Source organism: Salmo trutta, chromosome 17 (genome assembly GCF_901001165.1).
Source record: "Salmo trutta chromosome 17, fSalTru1.1, whole genome shotgun sequence".
NCBI classification, from domain to species: Eukaryota; Metazoa; Chordata; class Actinopteri; order Salmoniformes; family Salmonidae; genus Salmo; species Salmo trutta.
The window spans coordinates 51,394,683-51,418,622 of NC_042973.1; the positions used below are offsets into that span (position 1 = coordinate 51,394,683).

A 23,940-nucleotide genomic window follows, 5' to 3' on the forward strand; every position below is an offset into this window, starting at 1 on the left:
AGCCCTGAGGCGGCTTGTAAACTGACTTGTGTTTTCATTTCACCCAAGTTCCCTCATGCGGTCCTTCATCTCGAAAAACATCCCAGGTATAATAAGCACCCCAAAGTGTTTAGCATTCGTCTCATACCAAAATCTGGTTTTGCACCCACACACACTCTCACAGACCTCCATCCCCCAATACATAGAGTGCAGTGGGAAAAGAAGTGATGAGAGAGCCAGAGCGAGAGATTCAGCATGAACCCCTCACCAACACACACACACACACCTTATCTCCCAGTTCTGTGAAGGTGTGAAATCATCGTCCTCTTCATTGATGCTTATTCCCATTGCCAAGGAGTTGGTCTGTTGTGGAGCAAAACATACAGCTGCTATGACACTTTATCGTAGTGTAATATAATAGAATATTTATGGAGCCATTGTGTAGCACCTACTTTATCATGCCTTCATAAGATTGGTTTTATCATAGAATGTGCAATGCTCCATTGGCTTCCATTGCATTGCTGTTTAATTAAGAACATGACGAATATTAGTACAGTCAGAATGAAGTTCTACAATAAAGATAGAATGGACATCGAAGAAGATAATAATACTTTATTCATTCATTATATTTCAAGTTACTTGGAAATTCATTATTTCACTACGTGGAGAAACTTAAATAGGAATAAATTGTTAGTAAAAACTGTTTTAGAATAAGAACACCAAACCATTTTCAATGCGGTCACAAAGCGGAAGAGTTTGGCAGACCTTGCGCTGCTCATATAACCGACATAAACCAGAATGATACAGTACATCGAGGGGTACTTATCTTACACTTCAAAGTCCATCACATCTGAAAGTTTTCAGAGTACCGCAGGGTTTCATTTAGTACAAAATAGGGACATTTGGGAAACAAACAACTATATAGCTGACAAATGAAAACCATCCAAATGTGAACTCATGAGCAACTTCTTGTCCTGTTAGTTACAATAATGTACAATGTTCACAGCAAAGAAAAAACAAATACAAACAAAAAAATGTATATTTATTCTATAGAAGTAGTCTATATTGAACACAGCTCTCTCAGCCAGTCAAACCTTCTCATGCACAGTTCTGCTTCTCAGGCTCTTAAAGGGATAGTTGATCAAATTCTGTCATTTGGGTGAACTATCCATTTAAGCTGCTCTTGCAGTGGTTTTCTGTACAGTCAATTAGAGTATATATTTACAAATGCAACAAATGATGTTCATTAAAAAAAACAACAACGTAAAACTTGATGCAAGTTAAGAAAAAAAGAATCTCGATCCCATCCTTGTCACGTCAAAGGCCATCAAATGTAGTTAGTATAAGTGACTAGCATGAATATTATCCCCTCAACACGCACGCACACACAGCGCAAAAACATGATCAAACACTTCGTAGATGACCCGAACCTTGAAAAAATGTACCGAGCATTGACCGTGTCCAATATGGCAACCCTAAGCCGCTTATCTGAGGGAGAAGCATTTTGAAGCTTTTCAAAAGATGACTATATGAATTATTCCTTAATTTATGGAGTCCTCCATCCTTTCATCCTTCCTAGCTGAACCCATCATCCTCAGAGTATGACTATTGCTTTATGGGCATTCCACTCACTGAACTCTGGGTAAAACGGTCTTTTTGTGAATTAATCTAGACTGAACTGAATCAGAGTTCTGTATTAAAAGGCACAGTAATGCTGAAGGCCACCCAGCACCACAAATAAATGCAACATTTTTAAAGAAAAGCAAAAGAAAATAGTTGGATGTCAATACATGCACTTTGGGTCTCACAGGAAGCGCCATGAGGTCACTGTCAGGTCATGTGATGTGCAACCACAGGAAGTAAGGTCACATGCAGGTCAAAGGTTATGATGATGATGATGTCATGATAGCATGCAGCACTTCAGCATTTGCAATGATCAAAACAAGGGTGACATGTGAGGACCAGTGGAGGCTGGTGGCTTCCTGGTGTTTGATACCGTTCTGTTAATTTAATTCGAGCCATTACGATGACCCTGTCCTCCCATTTAAAGTGACACCAGCATCCCCTGGTGAGTGCGTGGATGCAGCGATTGATGTAACTTGAGTCATGCTTGATTGAGCCTGCTTGGAGTCGGAATTATAGATTCAGGCAGAAGAATACTTTTAGGAGCTCACTGGACATAATCCTGCACTGTAAATGCAACTGTATATACTGTACAAACAGCCCCCGTCTTGCAAAAAGACATTGAATAATATTCATATACTTAGTAACACGCTTCACCACCATGTCGACAGACACTAATGCCTCCTTATGGTTGCCCTGAAGGGAAAAGTACCTCTAACACACACAATAATATCAAGATAATGCTTTGACCGGAAAAACAATATGGCAAACCCAAATAATTCAACTGTGTGCCGCATAGTAGTTCAAGATAGATAGACAATACCTTCCATGTAATAATCTACTCACTTGTGTTAATATATGTTTGTACATCATTTCCGGAAGATGTCTGGTTCTGAGTGTCGCTACTAAGTCAATAGGCTACAGAGAATAAAACAGTTGGAACAGTCTCCGCAATCCCTCCACAAATTCAGTGATTTCCAAATGATAACGTACAAATCTCCAGTAGTGTCCTGCAGCATTGCGTTAGTGTAGAGAATCTCACACGTGTCTGTTATGTGTCTCTTAAGAAGTCTCCTATGTGTTTGTGACAGTAGTGTGCGGATGGGTGGGGCATGGGATGACAATAAGCCACAAGGTGACATGAGGAACAGCCCTGTGAAGATGGCGAATGGAACAGTCACTGGAGAGCCACTACAGGTTTGGATGTCCAAATGTCTGGCTACACAAACCTACGGGCCTGGCTGTTTAACCAGCTGGCTACAAAGGAGTTCAGTTTACTGCAGCACCACCTACTGGCCTGGCTGCCTATCCCCTCCACCTGGCTGACCTACTGATCAACCAGCTGGCTACACAAAGGAGTTCATAGCGGAGGTATTAACAGGGGACGGGGCCTCAGAGCTTTCGTGACCCCCAGCAGTGTCCCTGGCGGAGCTCTTTCCGCTATACTGTCCAATAAAAGACCCATCCTCGTTGAACTGGCCGTCTCCACCATCGCCGCCGTAGTCTACTAAACTGTCGTCACTGTTGTCCCTGTGCACCGTCCCGTTAGACGGTGTGCGGCTCCCTTTTAACGGCTTATGGTCCTCAGTGTCACTAGGAGAAAACGACATGCAGGTGAAATGATGACAGAATGACGTAAACAAGGAGTTTAGTGTATGGCCTTTTTTTTAGATGGAGCACTGAAGTATTTCCAATTACTTTTACTACCATTACCCAAGTGCTGGAAAGAAAGATAGCCTGGATTCAAATGTGTCTAATTCCAGAAGAAAAGTTCAAACATATATTATTTCACAGCTTATGAAAATATTTGTTTATATCCTGAATTGGGTTGAAATTTGGACTCAGAAGGCACTACTTCTGACTGTGAATGTTAACAGTATCATTTTTAATTTTTTTATCTAGCCCCAAGTCTAAAAAAAAATGATGTGAGCGATTAGTTGGTTTTCATCACGCAACAGGGGAATACAAGCAAAATCATACCCATTCCAAATTTCCCCTGAAGCCATGACATGAGGTGGAAAATAATACATATTTGCTGTATTGCTAGACATAAACGTTTCTCCCCAACAAAAGTTGCAATGACAAACTGAAAATCCAAAGATGTAATAAACAAATCACATGAAAAGCTAATTAATTGTCAGCCAAACATCCCCAAGCATAAATAACAAATAATCACACTTTTGCAAACAAATGAAGAAACTGCAAAGAAAGCTTTGTTTGAGGATTAACATTAGTTAGTCAACATTCAAATCAATGTCAGTTGATGATTCATGACAGTGAATAGCAGGTGGACTCTCTTTCATAAAGCCTTTATAATGCTATCACACTTTTATTACACCTGTTATAGCCATTCATAACAGGTTATGTCAGCTAATAAAACATGACTTAACAAGACTCCAATGTCATCAGGATGCAATCTTACTACAGATTAACGACTGAAAGCACTGCATTGGACACCAATGATGATGATAAGTTATGACACCACTATGTAGGCTTTATGACAGTTAATGACAGTTTATAGCACAGACAAGGACAGTGGTGCAACTCTGGGGTGGTTTTACAGCAGGCCTTTTTCTCCAAGTGGCAGTAAGTACTGTTTATCAGAACGATATCACTGTATAACAGCCCTTAGGTCACTCCTCTCATGCCAGTCTTGCAGTACCCTTCATTACCTTGTCTGAGACCTACATGCCCCAATAAACAGAGTGCAGAGGAAGTGATCAGGCAGCAAGCACAGATGAGACAAGCCTGCACTGGTTGCTAACCCATCAGTGTTTTCATGTGGGTTTTACTGTTCCCTTCTGCGTCTAAGCATACAGCACCCACACATCCATCCAAACATAGCAGTATGTATCTTTCTTCAACATCCCATTTCCCCCTTGTAAGTGTCGACACTGGCGTTCAAGGTCAATAGTTACATCACAGTTACAGCACAGGATTGATGCACGCCTGCAGTCAAACGGAACAGCTTAGTAGAGTTAGATGAGTATTTATTGACATAAAGCTCCATGGTTGGAATAACGGCACGGATGGAACATTTGATTTCCTTTCACAAAGGCACTCTATATTACACATTTAGCCTTGTGAGATATTGTCTAATACTTGTTATTTCAACAATATACACTCTGTTATTTTGTCTATTATCTTGCTATTTGAACGGACAGATTTAGCTTATTAGTAGCTTATTGTCTCTCATGTTATGATCGTAAACTAGATAAGAGTTATGTGGACAGAATAAGAATAGCCTTTTTGCCTTGTTGAAACTTGACATAACATCTTTCACTCCAACGTGGCCTTTCAACTCCAACATGCTGATAGCGTCACACTGGATGACATACTGTACATATCTGTGACTTCATTCAAGACATTATTGCCTACAGCGAGTTTTTATATAGGATCTTCATCACGCCATGCACATCACACAACATTATATATCCATAATTCCATATACACTGTGTAAAGTATGTGGACAGCCCTTCAAATTAGTGGATGAGGCTATTTCAGCCACACCTGTTGCTGACAGGTTTATAAAATGTTGGTGGAGGAGGGATAATGGTCTGGGGCTGTTTTTAATGGTTCAGGCTAGACCCCTTAGTTCCAGTGAAGGGAAATCTTAACACTACAGCATACAATGACATTCTAGATGATTCTGTGCTTCCAACTTTGTGGCAACAGCTTGGGGAAGGCCCTTTCCTGTTTCAGCATGACAATGCCCCTGTGCACAAAGTGAGGTCCATACAGAAGTTGTTTGTCGAGATCGGTGTGGAAGAACTTGACTGGCCTACAAAGAGCCCTGACCTCAAACCCATCGAATCCCTTCGGGATGAATTGGAACGCCGACTGCGAGCCAGGCCTAATCACCCAACATCAGTGTTCGACCTCACTAATGCTCTTGTGGTTGAATGGAAGTAAGTCCCTGCAGCAATGTTCCAACATCTAGTGGAAAGCCTTCCCAGAAGAGTGGAGGCTGTTATAGCAGCAAAGGGGGGACCAACTCCATATTAATGGCCATGATTTTGGAATGAGATGTTCGACGAGCAGGTGTCCACATACTTTTGGGGGTGTAGTGTATTTATGTATTACAGCATAGATAGAATGTATATTATAGAACATATTTATGTTTAAATACATGATACAAAAAGTAATAATATCAAATATAAGAAAAAAAACTTCATATAAATTGGAAAAAAGCTGGACCAGTACAAAATAATGTTTCCAAAACGCTATACATAATAAGTAAAGTGCTTCATTTTTCTTAATATCTGTGTGCATGGTTGGAAAAGCAAGCAGCCTAAAAAACAGTTAGAAGGCGCTATAGCAAGCATAACTAGATTACTGCAGTTAGTCAGAGCTTATATCAACTGGGATGAGTGTACTTACTGTACAGTATGCATATGTATGCCGAATATTAATTTATTAAGTATGTACGTATATTCCATAATACAAAAAGCTACTGTATATTTATATGCACAATGTATTTGTTACAAGGTATTCATTTGGTTCTAAATGTGAAATTAGTGGGGCAGCTACCTATGCATGCCAGCTTGGAATACTGAAAATTATTTTTCTAAAATATTCCTGACTGTTCTAGGGAAAGCTTTAAAAAGTCCCCGAAAAACCTAAACCCCGAAAACGTAGACCTGAATAATACTGTATATCCTGCTTATCGAATGACGCAACACAGTCAAACACACTACAATATCAATCTGGCGACTGGCGGGCACACAAGCCACCAATACACTAAGCGGAGAGGAATCCCTCCCCGTCCCTGTCCCTTACCCAACCTCTTCCATAAGAAGAGGCTTGTGCTTTACAGTGTAGCTCCAAAGGTCTGCAATGCCAGAATCCCTGTTAGAACGGTGGTAGTCCCGCGTCAAGTGGAGGTCAGCTGTTAGGACGGGGAGGCCAGAGCGCCTGCCTTGCTGACAGGAACCAGGTCTGGGGAGGGAGCAAGGGCTTGGTGGGGTGGTTGGGAGGGGGGGGGGGGGGGGCTTGGGGCAGGGTAGAATCGGAGCCCAACAGACTCCAGGAGAGTCATGTTTCTCACCTGTATTCCCCGAAAGTACAGTCATCCTCTTTCATGGGCTGGAACTCTGGGTCCGTGTGCGCGTCCTCCTTTTCTTTCACTGGGGGAAGAGATTCATCAAATGTGTCGTTTACTACGGCCCAAGATGGGTGATGGATATGAAGGCTGACAACGTGTGTGCGTGTGTGCGCGTGTGTATGCGTGCGTGTTTATGTGTCAACCAAAAGTACCCACCTGGGTATTTTCCTCCCTTGTTTCTCTGTATGAAGCAGATGATGAGGAGAACGAGGATGAGGAGAGCGATGGCACACATCAGGCCGATGAACCAGCCCTGAGTAGCAATATCCACCTGTCGGGCTGCCATAGCTGGTCGGGCAGAGGGAAGGAAGAGAATATCAGAAAACTGTTCATGACTGGCTTGTTGCTTTAATTGAGAAAGGAAATACAAGTACCGTTTTAGTCCCTGTACTGGAGTATAATGAAAATCTAATGTACAACAAAGTTTTGTTGTCTTAACTTAAGTGTTTATCAGACATCCTCTATTGTAATCACGGCTACTAAAGGAGATAAGAACCAACAAGTTGTGGAGGAGACATAAGTACATGATAGTATGAAAATAGGTTTCCAAAGAGCCCTTTGTAAGTATTTTATTGTTTGGAAATGGTTACATAGTGTTACTGCAAAAGACAATTGGTATGTTAATGATGTCGTGTTAAACATCTCGTCTGTGGAAGTTACAGGCACATGAATGCAGAGCGTATTGAAGGCGGTTAACGGCTTGACTTCTACAGTACATGACGCAAACAACATTCGCGTCTTCTCTCTCTCTTTCTGCCTCTCAGTCTTGCTCATGCACCCCCCCCCCCCCCCCCCCCCCCCCACACACACACACAGTACACACACATTACAAACACAACCAAATGTTAACCACAGCAGGAGAGAGAATTAGGTGGATTATTAGACAGTTACACATCAGTCTTCTATATCATGTGAATGGTTTCCATCGTCTATATGAGAATGGTCTTACTGTACGTCTCTCCAGAAACAAGACTGTGTTCCTAACTTCAACACAAATATGCGATCAGGACAACATCATGCAGGTCAGGAAACTACCAAGTCTACATCTCTACTGAACATGCCTACAGTATGTTTCCATAAGAACAACTTCAACAACAGATACACTGTTAATAAACAATGCTGGATTGTATACCACAGGCACCGAACAAGGTCATTCTTGAGTAGTGAAGAATAACAAAGCTACCGCATACACACACGTTTCTCAATCTCTACAACACAACACAGGGCAAGGCAAAGCGAGGCCGGGCGGCGACCGGCCAACCGCGTGCTGCCTCACCTGGAATCACCACCAAAAGCTCTTCTGATTGGTGGAGCACCGCTTGGCCGTTGTGACCCTTGGCGACCACGCGCACCCTATAGGACAGGCCCTCCTTTAAGCCCTTCAGCACATAGGCCCGAGAGTCATTTACATACTCTTTCTGCCACTCCTCTTCACCTAGAGAGTTGCAGGACGAAAGATGTACGGTGTACATATTAGGACATCCATTGCAGTCAGCCGAGAAGTGTTCATGTCCTAATACGTACGCCGTACACTGATACGTTGGAATGGGCTATTGGTGTTCATGCAGAGATGGTTTTTACTTGTGTATCTATTGAAATGCTATAGGCAGAGGTGGAGTAATATATATAGCATCACATATGGTATCTATATTAGATATTACTACATCTGTACATTTGCATTATGTTATTTCATGGTGTTCTACGAATGAAGTATGGTGATTACAAACATTTGTGAGATGTGTCTCAGTCGACTGGGTTACTAGACTAAATACTACAGCGTGACTCTGAATAGGAAACTGAAAAGCGTCTGAAACTACATTATTGGGATTGAATTGATAGGAATGACGCATCATGTTAATTCACTTTCAGAATATTTTCAAGGTATAGGTGTGAGAGAGCCATACTACACACACTGTGGTTCTTTTACCCTCACTGCTGGTCAATAAAAACAACTAAAGCTAATTAGAGTCCAATCGACATTGAACGTGAAATACTATTTGAGACTGTCTATGCTGCTTTTGACTATGAACCAATTGAATAGGTTTGTGCCAACTGTTTAAAGGCAATATTCTGTATTCTGGCCAATCACATGGAGGATATTTTTATTATCCAATCACAGAAATCAGTTTTTTTATCATATCTGGGCATGAGGCAAAGTAACAGCAGCCAGCCTCATAACTGCCAAGTTTTTCTACACCTGCAACAGTCAGTCATTGAGTAGGAGTCTCTTGCCACCTATATGTTTAAGTATACGTGATGGAGGAATATGTCTTACTGTTATCGTTCTCTACTATATATTCTACATAAACATTTTTTTCCGCTCCCCAGTATTCCCAACTGATCAGCGTTCCGTCCTCTCCCACGGAAGAGCTAACGTTCCCGAACGCCGGAGCCGCTGGATGCACTGAGCACAAGAGAAGAAGACAGCAATGAAGCTAAATTCAGCTTCAATAAAATTAGGAGTCTGTTCACCTTCAGATGATGCCGTCTATCTATGCACTCACCTATAGCAGAATGTTAGCTTGCGATTCAATATTTACATCCGTCTATATCACAACATAGTCTATAGATCCAAATCTTCGATTTTCCATTCCAGCTTCAATTACTCTAAAGTCGATCAATAACCTGTTGTTTATGAGCCTTTCAATCAAATTAAAACGCTAGAGCCTAAACATTTGTAATACACATTCTATAATACAATGGATGATAACATCAACCCTTGTGAACCGCCAATCAGAAGAGAAGCAATAATAAGGTGTACTACAGCATGACTAGGAATGTGACAAGGTCTATAGCAGCTGTACCCTTGCGGAATAGGAGGTGTGTCGGAGGAGACCGTGCTACGGGAGGTGAGGGTTGGGTGTTCCCTGGAACAACATGGAGAGGAATAAGAAACATCACACAGCACCACAGACGAAGACACACAACAGACACACCACCGGCAGAGGTAGACAACACAAATCACAGGCAAAGATCGGCAGTGAGGTTACACAGGTCCATTGGCATGCAGCGGAAGTGCAAACAAAATCAGCATGTTTGAGGGGATCAGTTTGAGCAAGGTTCAAACACGCACAATGTCATGCATGGGACAGGCAGCACCAGCCGGACATAGAAATAGACATAGATCAGCAGTTGCAGGGGGAGAGCTAAAGTCTCCATAACGCAGTTAGAAAATAAGACACAACACAAAACTCTCAGGAGTCTTGAGTCTGTTTGTATGGCAAAAGGTGTTGCAGCAGCCAAAGATGCATCACATCATATTTGAATGTCTTTATCCAGCTACAGTGAGCTCCAAAAGTATTGGGACTGACACATTTTTTGGTGGTTTTGTCTTGTTAAAAAGAAAAATGCTATTTTAACCTCTTTGCGATAAGGAATTGATACCAAAAGCTCAAGAGAAGTTTCAAGTGTTTATTAGCAAGGATGCCGTCGGCTGAATGCATACATTTAGAAAGTTCACAATCTTATACTCTTCCCTCTTTTTTAGTCAACACCCTCTTGTAGGTGTCACCTACCCATCTATACATTTTATGACCCCCAATGAGTTTCCCATATCTCCCATGTGGAATGTCCATGGTCCTCCTTCTCAGAGATGCTCTGTTAATAAAGGCTCAGATCAGTATGAGGGGTGTGCACTTTGACAACCACATCGACTCAGGGCTGACGCATTAGCTCTTTGAGAGGGAAAAGGGACACAAAAAGGGGAGAAAGTGGACATAGAGGTCGGTGATCTGACCCCTGAAGTCCCTAGATGTATCCGTGAGTGAGTCTCAGAGAAGTCCAAATGAACGTGCTTTAATATCAGTATAGAAGGTACACAAGGGGTCGAGAATGAGCCAACTGTGTTTAACAAAGTACAACTGGAACACGCTATTGTTATTACAACTACTACACTGAGGAAATATCATGTGTACATCCACAACATCCACAACAACGACCTACAGTACAAAACAGAGTACCATGCTTTATAAACAATTATAAACTGGGTGGTTCGAGCCCCAAATGCTGATTGGCTGAAAGCCGTATACAACGGGTATGACAAAACATTTTTACTCTTCTAATTACGTTGGTGACCAGTTTATAATAGCAATAAGGAACCTTGGGGTTTGTATATGGCCAATATACCACGGCTAAAGGCTGTATCCAGGCACTCCGCGTTGTGTCATGCGTAACAACAGCCCTTAGATATATTGGCCATATTACCCCCCCCCCCCCCCCCAGGCCTTATTGCTTAAGTATAAAACACAAAAACACAATCTAGATGTTTGGGGGATGACATTCCTGAGTTGATTTGAAGCGTTCAAAGCGCTTGACAGGTGATCCTCATTCGAATGGGCTATGCATCGATAGAAACTGACTACAGCTCAGGTTGTTTTCTGCTTGTGACCATCATCAACGCGTTAACACTTACCTTCGTCCATGATAGTGGCGGCTTCCTCTGTAACGACAGGCCCTGCTCCCTGGCCTGTTTTGGCATTGAAATAAAACTTGTAACGCGTGCTGTACTTGAGGTTAAGGAGAGTGACGGAGGTCTCGTTGGCGGGCAGGGCCAGCTCCTCCACCGGACCCAGCTCGTTGGAGATATTGACTGGAAGGGTGGAAGAGGATGTGGCAGGGGTGTAGCAAGATGGGGGAAAAGTTGTAGTAAGAAGGGGCAGGTGGATGGATGGATGGATGGAGGGAGGGAGGGAGGGATGGAAAGGTGAAAGAGGGGGCAAGGGCAGAGGTGTAGCAAGATAATACGGGTGGAAAGGTGAGGGGGATAGAGAGGTGGATGGAAGTGACATCAGATTATCCATCAAGCTGTGGGGTTGGTTCTCTCTGTTCGATGATGTAGTTTCTAGCTATCACAGGCTCAACCCCTTGGTGCATACACCTCGCAATAATACCGAATACATATGGTGCTAACAAGACATGTAAAGGAGGGCATACTGAACAGCAGACAGGACTACAAACTACAAATAGAAAAGGTACTCCCTGGCTAAGATACTGCTAACCAGTAAAGGTGCTCCCTCCGCCGAAGCTCTGGCAGAACCTCGAGCTCTTGATGCCTACTGTTTGATCGCTGACCTAACCCTCCTACAGCCGAAACATAAGTAGAAGAGTAATGCTATGTAAGCTTACCTGTCTGATACTTCAGGGTGTAGCCGGTGAGGCGTCCGTTGCGGTCGTAGGGAGGGCCCCACTCCAGAGTGAGAGAGTCCAGGTTAGGGTTGGTGATCCTCAGGAAAGATGGCCGCCCAGGGACTGTAGAGCATGACAGGCACACAGTAAACAACAGCGCGTTGTTTGACAGACACACAGTAAACAACAGCACGTTTATTGTCTGCAAATGGCAATTCGTATGTAGCATAAAAGCCTAAAAACAGACCCATAACCTTAGCTGAATAGGCCTTGACATGATACCCTCTATACGAACAGAACAGAATGTTGGCTCCTCCTACCTCCCTCAGGGGTCTCGAACTGCTGGTTGGAGCTGGCGGGGCCCTCCCCCTTGCCGTTGAAGACCCTGACGTTGAACAGGTAGAGGCTGTAGGGCTGCAGGCCTGGGAGCATGCCATGACTCTTGTTCCCACTGAAGGTCAGGACCTGCTGCTCCACATGGTGGGGGTTGTGTTTGTGGAGGCTCCGCTCACGCCAGTAGTACACCTGGTAGGACACAAAATGACATACTTTCAATGGGGGATGATACAGAGCTGTGTGTGTGTGTGTGTGTGTGTGTATGTGTGTGTATGTACCTTGTATCCCTTAAGACGTCCCCGTACTGTCTTAGGAGGGACAGGCTCCCAGTGCACCTCAGCCAGACTGCTGTTCAACACTAGGACCTGGACATTGTCTGGTGCCTGCATCGGCACTGTGGAAGCAGAGGTTAGAGGGAGTGGAACACAGTTTAGAGGGAGCAGGACACAATGGAGAGACTTCATTAAACCCACTGGTCTAGTTACAGTAACTAGTCACAGTACAGGTAAAAGGGAGATATACTTGTAGTCATGTAGTCTCTTTAGACAACTTTTAGTCTGGCAAGTCATGCAAACACATATTGAATGAGTGGGTTTTCCAAGATCAAGCCTAGCCCTGGACTAAAAATCAAGTGCAAAAAAAAAAATCTATTTAGCATGCTTTTAATCCAGGACTATCCTAGGCTTAATCTGTGTCCAAGAAACTGGCCCATAGTGTCTCCCTAAAACGCAAAGTTGAGTTGTGTGTTCCTCACAGTCCTCCCCGGAGTGTCCGGTGACCACAGCCGGCTCAGGTCCAATCCCGTAGTCGTTGATGGCTTGAACCTGGACCTCGTAGGGTGTGAAGGTGGGCGTGCCAGAGACCATGAACTTGGAGACGTTAGCCACGGTCACTGACGTCCACTCCTTGTCCACGTCCTTCTGTCTCCACATCACCTTATACTGCAGGCCTGGTCCGTTGGCTTGGTGGCCTGACATTGGCTGCAGATAGGATGAGAGAAAGTTTTTAACCACATTGTAATTACTGAATACTGAGGTAATTCATTAGTTTGGCTAAGAGTACTACAGGCACCATCCCCCTTACACATACAATGATGCTTACCTTCCATGAGATTACAAGGTTGTCGTGTTCCGTTCCAAAGCCATCAACTCCACTGGGGTTCTCATCAGGAGCTAATGGGACAAACAAATTCCAATTCAACAAAATGCCAAAATCAACAGTATGCACAAATCTACATACTGTAAGTCAACACATTATGCAATCAACCACATTAAGCAGGTAAATCCTATAGTCTGTACCTGAAGGGTTGGTCTTGTACATGCGGGAGGGCAATGAGGGGTTGGAGAGGCCCACGTCATTGAGGGCCAGGACTCGGAAGGTGTAGTGGACATAAGGAGACAGCTTAAGGTGGGCCGTGGTCTTAGCGCCCGGAACCATGGTCAGGTTGTGCCAGTGGCCATGGTGGTGGAGAGAGTCTGCGTATTGGATCAAAAATACTGGGGGGGGTAGAAAAAGTGGTGAGCGATTGCAGAGAACGCAAGCCATGTTTTTTACACTCCAACCATAAGATTGTACTTGAAATGTATTTGCTAACTCCCGTCTTTGGAGAGTTAACAATCAAATGCAAATCGGCCTAATCTCTCTGAGCTCACTCGTATACTGGATAATTAACAAGAACATCCTGGAAAATACTATCCCCAAACCTGCACATTTTTAAAACCCATGAAATCCATTGTTAAAGACATATGACGTGGGTAGTGCTGTGCAAACATAATTAGCAAGTGCTCTGAGCGGTGCTAACCTCATTAAACACATACTGAGTTTAACTAGCTATAGTACACTCTCAGGATAATAACGATACAGTCAGCTTAGAGCTTCTGAGAGCTTCTGAGAGTAGGTCACTAAGGTCATGCACAGACACGCACGCACACGCACACACATACTGTAAATAGGGCTGTTGTGTTCGTCTCCGGGTATCCAGGTGAGCTGGACACTCCTGGGCTTCTGGTCTGTCAGCTCCAGGTCAGTAGGAGGGTCTGGTTGTTCTGGAGAAGAAACACACAAGACATGACGAGATAAATCAACTGGGTTTAGAACAGTGCATTGGAATAGCACTTTAATGACACGACGGCAACGCCAAGACTCAATGTTTTGGATAACGATAAAGCAGCATGCGCACTCGAGCTGGACGGAGATGAAGGAAGGACCCCACTGTGTGACAGGATGGAGAGGGAGATCAATTATCTTAGCATTCAAAGGCACCGCTAATTACTTCACACTCACAACCTAGACGTTTGGATTGTACTACGTCGGTCATGTATCTACTCAACACGTGCAAAACAGCATGAACGTTCGACATATAGCGGAGAACAAAAAAATCTGCAAACCGCAGACAGTAAGACCGAAATCCAAAAGGCCATAAAACATGGTGGTTAAAATCAAAATGACAGTCCCTCCGTCCGCCCATCAGTCCAGGGGCTGGTGATATTACAAACAAACAGAATAGATGATCACATCTGCGAGCAGCAGAGCATGCTTGAGTTTGCAGACCAGACTGACAGATCCCCCACACACACAAGCGTGGAAGCATAGCTTAAGCACCCGCTTGTGTGTGATGCTGGTTTACCGTAGACTACAGCTGGAGTAGGAGCTGCCTCTGACAGGTAGGAGGGCAGGTAGGAGTGAAGTAGGGGTTCAGCGGTTAATGGTACAATAAGACAGACCACCTTCTCTCTCACTAGGTATTATTACACATTTAGGATAGAATAATGTTCTTTTTTTCCCGACAACACTAACCCATACTCTTAACAGAAATGCTGTGATACTTCAAGGAAGGTGAAAACCCAGTTACACTTGTACTTTAAGGAAGGATTCACAATAGCATGTGGAGGCTGTTCGTATGAGAGAGGGAACATACCGACAACAGTGAGCTCAGCGCTAGCAGAGTCCTGGTCCAGAGTAGTGACCATGATGCAGGTGTAAGTTCCTGCATCATTCTCTGTCACGTCGGTTATGGTCAGGCTGTCAGAGTCCACCACAAACCTGGGAAGACATAGTCAATGTCAGTCAGTTTAATGTCTCCTCTTATGTCCTCTTATGTTAGGGTACAACCCTTTTGTTTGGGTTGATTTGTGCGTTTCGTGTATGAAGTCAGGAAGATTAGCCTTGATGGAATAACGGATCAACTAAAACACTGTCACAAGAGGAGACATAATATGAAGCATAGATATAATTGCATGGTGCTCTATGTTGAAAAATGAGTTTGAGGACCAATGACCTCTCGTCGTCGGGTAGTTCTCCGTTGTCTTTGACCCAGGTCATGGTGGGGATGAGGGAGGGGTCGTGTTTTACTTTACACTCAAACACCACGTTCCTGTTCCTCTGCACCACCTTGTACTCCGGCTGCTTCAGGATACGCGTGGGCTCTGAGGGGAGAAGGGGTCAGGAAACTCAGTAAAGGAGAGCAGAGTAAGTTGAGTCAAAGGGGTAAGTTGAGCCTCCCTTGTTTCTCGGAAACCATAAACCAAAATGAATCATTTGACAAAATAGTTAGGAAGAGGTCATCATTTCATGGAGTCTGTCAACCAAGAAACCACATGGAAAAAGTGGTGAGCAAGTTAAGTCCAAAAAAAATGGATTTTCACCAAGTGAAATGAATGTATTGTGTTCAGGTTTCATTATGCTTGTATTTGAACCAAAGTAGATATTCAAGATTGTTCTATACATCAGTTGGGGTCTCTATAAGCTTCAATACGAGGTCCTAAACCGAGCATGTAAGTGCATCCTTGTAACTGTGGGCTAATATAGTCAAAATGTTTGCTTTGGGGTAAGTTAAACCAATATGCTTAAAATGATTAATTGTGTTATTATTGTCTTAACTTACACTGTCCCGCGGCTCAATTTACCCCATACTCGGGTTAAGTTGTACCAAGAGAACACTTTTTTTGGACAAATGTTTACATGAATTTTAATTATTTCCAGGGAAACACAACATCCTAAAATATATTTAGATAACCTATGTTAGAAAGAATACTACATTTCCCTTGACGAAGTAATGCTGAATGTAAAACAGGGCTCAGCTTACCCCACTCTCCCCTAAAGGATGAACCAAAGCTTGTTCAGCTGTTATGCATTCTTTATTGTAACCGTCCTTCAGAAATGATGTCAGGTAGAGTAAGTAGGATATGACAAATATTTTCAGCAACTCTTGGAAGTTTGTTTCAAAAAAGCTAAATAACAAAGGCATAAAACAGACAGAGAGACAGAGTGTATTGTGGGGGAACCTAGGCTCTCACCTTTGACCTCAAGATAGACGTGGTTCTCAGAGATGCCCAGAGAGTTCCTGGCCACACAAGTGTACTTCCCACTGTTGAGGGCCTGGGCCACATGTATCTCCAGAGTCCCGTTCTCATGCAGCACGTAGGGGTCCCCGTCCAGGGTGCTGGACCTGCTGTCCTTAAACCTGACAGGGGATAGGGGAACCAAAGGCTATGAGCTTCTAAGCTGGGAACACTTTTGACTGCGTCAGATATTCTCCACCCTTCTCCCACCCCACCCCTCCCCTCCTCATCATGGATTTAACAATAGTGGAAACTTTGAGAGAAGGGTGGAAAATCTGGACGTAGTCTTCTAAGAATTCAATGGGTCATGAACTCACCATGTTATTTTGGGGATGGGCGAGCCGAAGGAGGAACAGTCCAGTAAGGCGTGGTTGTTCCTGATCACCTGGTAGACCTTGTTAGCTGGAGTCAGGACTCTGGGTGTTTCAGCTACAGAGAAAACAACGATTATACTTCAATTCTTCATGATAAACCATGTGACAACAATGCTGAGTACTGAGTTCAAGCAGTGTAGATCACTTCATGATGCAATCCAATGCAGAGACAGAAGCATGCGTTGACTCACAGAGAACGTTGACGAAGGCATTGGACAGCAGATATCCATATTCATTGGAGGCATGGCACTGATAGACTGCACTGGATCCAGTCTGGACTTCCTCGAAGATGATGGTGTCACCCTCCACCTTCCTACTAGGGTCCTTAGGTGAATCTATCAAAGGATCAAAACAAGTGTCAAACGTTTCATCATAAACCTAGAAAACGAACCTTGTCTAAACCTCACATTGGCACATACAGTGACTTAACTGCAAGTATTTGGGGAAATATACTTTAGTGTCTGTGCACAGTGAGTACACTGTACGAGACATAGGCAATGCCACTCAATCAATCAATCAATACTGAGTACTCACTTTCTATGGGGATTCCGTTCATGGCCCAGGTGATGGTGGGTTTGGGGGTACCACTGGCCCTGCAGATCAAATTACCCCTCTCTCTGGGAGCCAGCACCAGGTTTCTGGGGGCACTGATCCAGTACGGGGCCGCTGGGAGGGGAACAGGGGAGCACAAGGCAAGCCGATGGTTGGGTTATTGATTACCTCACATCCCAAAGGGTCAGCAACAATGGCACAGTGAACAATATTGAAAGGCAGGCAACCGGTTAATGACTGAACCCCCTGCTCCAGATAACCCCATTTAAAAATCTATATGGGAGATAGATAGACAGCATAGAAACCCAGAAGGCAGATAGACCAAGTCAGCCGTGCGTTCCCGACCGATTTCAGCCCTGCTCATCACTGACCATTGTTTTGTGGTGTTATTGAACAGCATAGTGAAAAGCAGACAGGAAAAGTAGGACGACCGCAAGTCAGAAGAGCAGTGGGTTGAATTCTGACCACTCTGCTATAGGCTACATGTGTGTCAGCCAGTCAGTGGCACTAACTGCTAAGTCACATGACAAACCTTTGACGGTGACGCGGATGGTGTGGTGTACGGAGGCCAGGCGGTTGCGGGCGGTGCAGCGGTACTCTCCGGCGTCCGCCTCAGACACGTCAACAATACGCAGTGTCTTCTGGAAGTGCAGGAAGGAGGTCCGCTTGGCAGGGAACTCACCGCTCACCTTACTCCATGAGACCTCTGGAGTGGGTCTGGAGGGGGGAGGAGAGGGAGGGTGGGTGGGAGGGGGAGGAGAAAGAGAGAGATAGAGAACACATAAGAAGTTTCCAGTGAACTTCTCTCCCCTCCTTTTGCCCTCAGAACAGCCTCAATATGTCGGGGCATGGACTCTACGAAGATGTGGATGTCAATTAAGGCAGCCCCCCGCACCTCTCTGATTAAGCGGGGTTGGGTTAAATGCGGAAGACATTTCAGTTGAATGCATTCAGTAGTACAACTGACTAGCTATCCCCCTTTCCCTTTCTACAAGGTGTCGAAAGCGTTCCACAGGGATGCTGGGCCATGTTGACTCCAATGCTTCCCACAGCTGTGTCAAGTTGGCTGGATGTCCTTTGGGTGGTAGACCATTCTTGATACACACGGGAAACTGAAAAACCCAGCAGCGTTGCAGTTCTTGACACAAACCGGTGCGCCTGGCACCTACAACAATACCCCGTTCAAAGGCATATAAATCTTTTGTCTTGCCCATTCACCCTCTGAATGGTACACATACACAATCCATATCTCAACTGTCTCGAGGCTTAAAGATCCTTCTTTTACTTATCTCCTCCCTTTCATCTACACTGATTGAAGTGGATTTAACAAGTGACATCAATAAGGGATCATAGCTTTTACCTGGATTCACCAGGTCAGTCTATGTCATGGCAAGAGCATAATGTTTTGCACAGTCAGTGTATAAGCACACATGCAAAATGGTATAATGCATTAATAATAGAGGTATATTAAAAACATAATACAGGTAAAACAAATGGACATTTTCTCGTTGACACTGTGTCCTTACAGTCCCTCAGCGATACACTCCAACTCCAGGACCTGTCCTCTCAGCACCATCTTGGAGCTGCTGGAGCCAGACGGAATCAGGAAGGTGGGTCTCCTCTCCTCCGCCGAGCCATCTGCAGTCACAGGGGAGGGGTCAGAGACACAGTTAGTCACAACAAGACTCCTACTGTTCTATCTATTCTATTTCTATGGTTCTTCTACCACAGTCAGTGCTGAGCCACTGTGGAGGACCAGGTCAGGGCTCACACACTCAAACCCAGCAATTGACTTTCAAAGGTGATTCCTGTTTGAGCAGGATTTTTAGTGAACCTGATCTCCGCAAGCATATAAGAAAATGGCCTTTAATGAAAAGTCTATCGCTGTGTGCAGGTGCTAAATCTGGGTTGGATTGAATCCTTGCCTTCATCGCTTACTGTGAAGGTGCTCTTTGGTCGAGGGGTACTAATAGGCGGTATACATTTGTAGAACATTTATAGTAGTGTAAGATAAGGATAACAAATACTTTGAGGACAATTAAAAGGATTATTGGTGGTTATGATTTCATGAGTTCAACAAATGGTGCTTGTGATTGTGGCAATGATGATACATGTAGACATTAATTGAGGTACACGCAAGCATTACTTTGAGAATCGACTCTCTCCGATTGGCTTTGATGTAGCCTCCTGACAAAATCACTGACTACATCTCTACAAGACATGTATCTTCAGGGTACCAGACAGACGGACACACAGGAAGTGATGCTTTTACAAACAATGAGAAATGAACTGATAGGAAATGAAAGAGCGTTTGAAAAGTGGATTGGGAGGAAAGAATTAGGTCGGCTGAGTGAAAATAATAGAATAACAAACTGTGGTGTTGGTAGTGGTTAGAACATTCACAGTTTGGAAGCTGTCAATCTACTTTGCTCTAATTCAATATATTACTATAATAGAGAGAAAGCTTCTTTTTTTTAAGTAGTCTACTGAATAAAATATTTAATGTTATTTGTCCATTTACAAGACACACTACATGACCAAAATTATGTGGACACCTGCTCGTTGAACATCTCATTCCAAAATCATGGGCATTAATATGGAGTTGGTCCCACCTTTGTTGCTAAACAGTCTCCACTCTTCTGGAAAGGCTTTCCACTTGATGATGGAACATTGCTGTGGGGACTTGCTTCCATTCAGCCACAAGAAACAGAAACAGCCTTCCCCAAACTGTTGCCACAAAGTTGAAAGCACAGAATCGTCTAGAATGTCATTGTATGCTGTAGCGTTAAGATTTCCCTTCACTGGAACTAAGGGGCCTTGCCCAAACCATGAAGAACCACCCCAGACTATTATTCCTCCTCCACCAAACTTTACAGTTGGCACTATGCATTGGGGCAGGTAGCGTTCTCCTGGCATCCGCTAAACCCAGATTCGTCCGTCGGACTACCAGACGGTGAAGTGTGATTCATCCCTTCAGAGAACGCGTTTTCACTGCTCCAGACTCCAGAGCATTGCGCATGGCCATTTCATGAAGCTCCCGACGAACAGATCTTGTGCTGCCGTTGCTTCCAGAGGCAGTTTGGAACTCGGTAATGAGAATTGCAACCGAGGACAGAAGATTATTACACGCTACGCGCTTCAGCACAAGGTGGTCCCATTCTGTGAGCTTGTGTGGCCTACCACTTCGCAGCTGAGCTGTTGTCGCTCCTAGATGTTTCCACTTGACAATAACAGCACTTACAGTTGACTGGTGCAGCTCTAGCAGGGCAGAAATTTGACGAACTGACTTGTCGGAAAGGTGGCATCCAATGACGGTGCGATGTTGAAAGTCACTGAGCATTTCAGTACGGGCCATTCTACTGTCAATGTTTGTCTATGGAGATTGCATGGTGGTGTGCTCGATTTTATACACCTGTCAGCAACGGGTGTGGCTGAAACAGCCGAATCCAGTCATTTGAAGGGCTGTCCACATACTTTTGGCCACATTGTGTACGAGGATGGCAAAGGAATCATGCAATGGTTCAGCATTTGAAATCATGTTAATAAATAGTTGCTGTACAAAAGAATGTAGTCTCTCACAAAATGTTATTTCATTGGAAAAGTCAGGATCAGAAGTTGGGACACGTTTAAGGGTTGAATGTTAGCGGTTTGAGTTCTAGTATTGGTTTACTACTACGAGAAAGGGTATCACTAGGGTAAAGGGTTAATGCTCGTTATGTGTTTGATTGCTAATATTGGTTGCCTACTAACGTTGGGACAAATCACTAGGGAAAAGGTTAAGGGGTTACTGTAATGTTAGAGGTTGGTATCTAGTCGGTTGATTACTACGGGAGGAGGATGACCACTAGGGGGTACCAAAACTCACCACTAAGAAAATCAGTTTCATTGTATAAAGCAGCAACAGTCTCATTGATTGCATCCACTGTAACACAACAGGAAATAATCAAACATGCCACATGTTGAAATCGAGTGATATAAAAAAAGCAGGAAAGGGATTGGACAAAATTAACATAAATGCTTGATTCTAAAATCAAACCGTGTGAACGGAACAAAATACTGGATACTGATCATACATAAAAAGTATACAGTTGAAGTCAGAAGTTTACATACACTTAGGTTGGAGTCACTAAAACTAGTTTTTCAACCACTCCACACATTTTGTTTGGCAAGTCGGTTAGGACATCTACCCTGTGCATGACACAACTAATTTTTCCAACAATTGTTTAGACAGATTATTTCACTTCCAATGGGTCAGAAGTTTACATACACTAAGTTGACTGTGCCTTTAAACAGCTTGGAAAATTCCAGAAAATGATGTCATGGCACCATGAGACCACGCAGCCGTCATACCGCTCAGGAAGGAGACGCGTTCGTTCTGTCTCCTAGAGATGAACGTACTTTGGTGCGAAAAGTGCAAATCAATCCCAGAACAACAGCAAAGGACCTTGTGAAGATGCTGGAGGAAACAGGTACAAAAGTATCTATACCCACAGTAAAACGAGTCCTATATCGACATAACTTTAAAGGCCGCTCAGCAAGGAAGAAGCCACTGCACCAAAACTGCCATAAAAAAGCCGGACTATGGTTTGCAACTGCACATGGGGACAAAGATCATACTTTTTGGAGAAATGTCCTCTGGTCTAATGACACAAAAATTGGTGAGGCTTGCAAGCCGAAGAACACCATCTCAGCCGTGAAGCACGGGGGTGGCAGCATCATGTTGTGGGGGTGCTTTGCTGCAGGAGGGACTGGTGCACTTCACAAAATACATGGCATCATGAGGTAGGAAAATTATGTGGATATATTGAAGCAACATCTCAAGACATCAGTCAGGAAGTTAAAGCTTGGTCGGAAATGGGTCTTCCAAATGGACAATGAACCCAAGCATACTTCCAAAGTCGTGGCAAAATGGCTTAAGGATAACAAAGTCAAGGTATTGGAGTGGCCATCACAAAGCCCTGACCTCAATACTATAGAACATTTGTGGGCAGAACTGAAAAAGCATGTGCGAACAAGGAGGCCTACAAACCTGACTCAGTTACACCAGCTCTGTCAGGAGGAATGGGCCAAAATTCACTCAACTTATTGTGGGAAGCTTGTGGAAGGCTACCCGAAACGTTGGACCCAACTTAAACAATTTAAAGGCAATGCTACCAAATACTAATTGAGTGTATGTAAACTTCTGACCCACTGGGAATGTGATGAAAGAAATAAAAGCTGAAATAAATCATTCTCTCTACTATTATTCTGACATTTCACATTCTTAAAATGAAGTGGTGATCCTAACTGACCTAAGACAGGGAATTTTTACTAGGATTAAATGTTAGCAATTGTGAAAAACCGAGTTTAAATGTATTTGGCTAAGGTGTATGTAAACTTCTGACTTCTAATGTAGATATTGGTTATCAAACCTTGTCTGTGAATCTGTACAGTCTGGACAATTTGGCATCATGACAATCAGTCAGTGGTAAATGCTAGACTGTATGAGAAGGCCTTTTGTTGTTGAGAGTGTACACTACACAGCACAGTCACGAAAGCAGAGGCTTGACAAAATCAGTTAACTTGGTGGTGGGGCTACATTGCACATAATGCAGAGAATAACCTATAAGATATATTACAATGTGTCTTTTCATCATAATGACTACTAGACTACTACTGGTGACGCTGAGGTTGGGATCAGAGATAGGAAACACAGTTTCCCTCCTAACACAAAACTGACACACACATTCAACGTGCAAGCACTTTAACACCCACACGCTAGAACGCACATGTTCGCATTCACTCGTGCACACACGAGCACACGCACACACTTACGGTTGAGCACTGTGACGGTGATGGGTTGTTTCTGCTGGATGGTCTGTGTGTGGGGGAAGCGGGCGTAACAGATGTAGTCGTTCCTCGAGTCCTCCTTCAGGACGTTGGAGAAGTACAGGTCTCCGTTCAACGCCTGGGACACACGGCTGCTCTGAGGCAGCCTCTGGAAGTCTGGGGGAGGAGAGGAGAGATGGGTTCAAGACGAAAGGGAAGGGGGAGAGACATGTTTAAGGCCTGGGATATTCTAATGATCTGAGTCGGTCTCTGGGAGACTGAGGAAGAGTGGCAATTAGGAGGAATGTCAGTGAGCAACAATTTTGAGACTTTAGTTAATAGCTTATTTAATTTCAAGAACCCAGAAAGAAACAGTACAGACGATCTAAGATTTCCCCATTCAGAAACTCGGGTGTTTGTATTTCTCCTTCTCTAAGTACAGTACGTAGCTAACAGGCCTAGACATAACAAATAGCATGCAACTTACTGATGTCCATCCAGAAGATGATGGGAGGGGGCAGGCCGGCAGGGGGTCGGCACTGTAGCACCAGAGACACGCCCTCCTGAACGATGATCGGCTCGTTTCTTTCCTTCGACCACAAGGGGGACCCTGAAGAGGTGGAGGGGAACACACCTCATAAGTTATATAGCCCAAATACACATGAGGAAAACATGGTATACTGTACCAGTAGGTGGATTC

The 23,940-nt window shown here is 43.9% G+C and overlaps 1 protein-coding gene across 12 annotated transcripts in view; it reads right to left on the minus strand.

Annotated features, from left to right (window-relative positions):
- Nucleotides 1-576: 576 nt before the first annotated feature.
- LOC115152367 (neuronal cell adhesion molecule) overlaps nucleotides 577-23,940 on the minus strand; it is a 117,423-nt gene continuing 94,059 nt past the window's right edge. For 3 of the 12 annotated variants that reach the window (XM_029697163.1, XM_029697164.1, XM_029697162.1), the window contains 26 exons: nucleotides 23,728-23,850; nucleotides 23,247-23,417; nucleotides 21,298-21,354; nucleotides 18,959-19,070; nucleotides 17,965-18,149; nucleotides 17,415-17,546; nucleotides 17,072-17,215; nucleotides 16,824-16,935; nucleotides 16,462-16,628; nucleotides 15,444-15,591; nucleotides 15,084-15,208; nucleotides 14,793-14,822; nucleotides 14,110-14,211; nucleotides 13,465-13,662; nucleotides 13,268-13,338; nucleotides 12,921-13,146; nucleotides 12,445-12,560; nucleotides 12,151-12,355; nucleotides 11,831-11,953; nucleotides 11,118-11,294; nucleotides 9,511-9,573; nucleotides 8,982-9,110; nucleotides 7,983-8,141; nucleotides 6,863-6,994; nucleotides 6,650-6,728; nucleotides 577-3,195 (listed from right to left, as the gene is read on the minus strand). In XM_029697163.1, the coding sequence (XP_029553023.1) occupies nucleotides 2,949-3,195; nucleotides 6,650-6,728; nucleotides 6,863-6,994; nucleotides 7,983-8,141; nucleotides 8,982-9,110; nucleotides 9,511-9,573; nucleotides 11,118-11,294; nucleotides 11,831-11,953; nucleotides 12,151-12,355; nucleotides 12,445-12,560; nucleotides 12,921-13,146; nucleotides 13,268-13,338; nucleotides 13,465-13,662; nucleotides 14,110-14,211; nucleotides 14,793-14,822; nucleotides 15,084-15,208; nucleotides 15,444-15,591; nucleotides 16,462-16,628; nucleotides 16,824-16,935; nucleotides 17,072-17,215; nucleotides 17,415-17,546; nucleotides 17,965-18,149; nucleotides 18,959-19,070; nucleotides 21,298-21,354; nucleotides 23,247-23,417; nucleotides 23,728-23,850 (3,533 nt within the window). In that variant the 3' untranslated portion in view covers nucleotides 577-2,948. The remainder of the gene's footprint in view (nucleotides 3,196-6,649; nucleotides 6,729-6,862; nucleotides 6,995-7,982; nucleotides 8,142-8,981; nucleotides 9,111-9,510; nucleotides 9,574-11,117; nucleotides 11,295-11,830; nucleotides 11,954-12,150; nucleotides 12,356-12,444; nucleotides 12,561-12,920; nucleotides 13,147-13,267; nucleotides 13,339-13,464; nucleotides 13,663-14,109; nucleotides 14,212-14,792; nucleotides 14,823-15,083; nucleotides 15,209-15,443; nucleotides 15,592-16,461; nucleotides 16,629-16,823; nucleotides 16,936-17,071; nucleotides 17,216-17,414; nucleotides 17,547-17,964; nucleotides 18,150-18,958; nucleotides 19,071-21,297; nucleotides 21,355-23,246; nucleotides 23,418-23,727; nucleotides 23,851-23,940) is intronic. The other 9 variants (XM_029697173.1, XM_029697165.1, XM_029697168.1 and 6 more) reach the window with 7 other exon arrangements.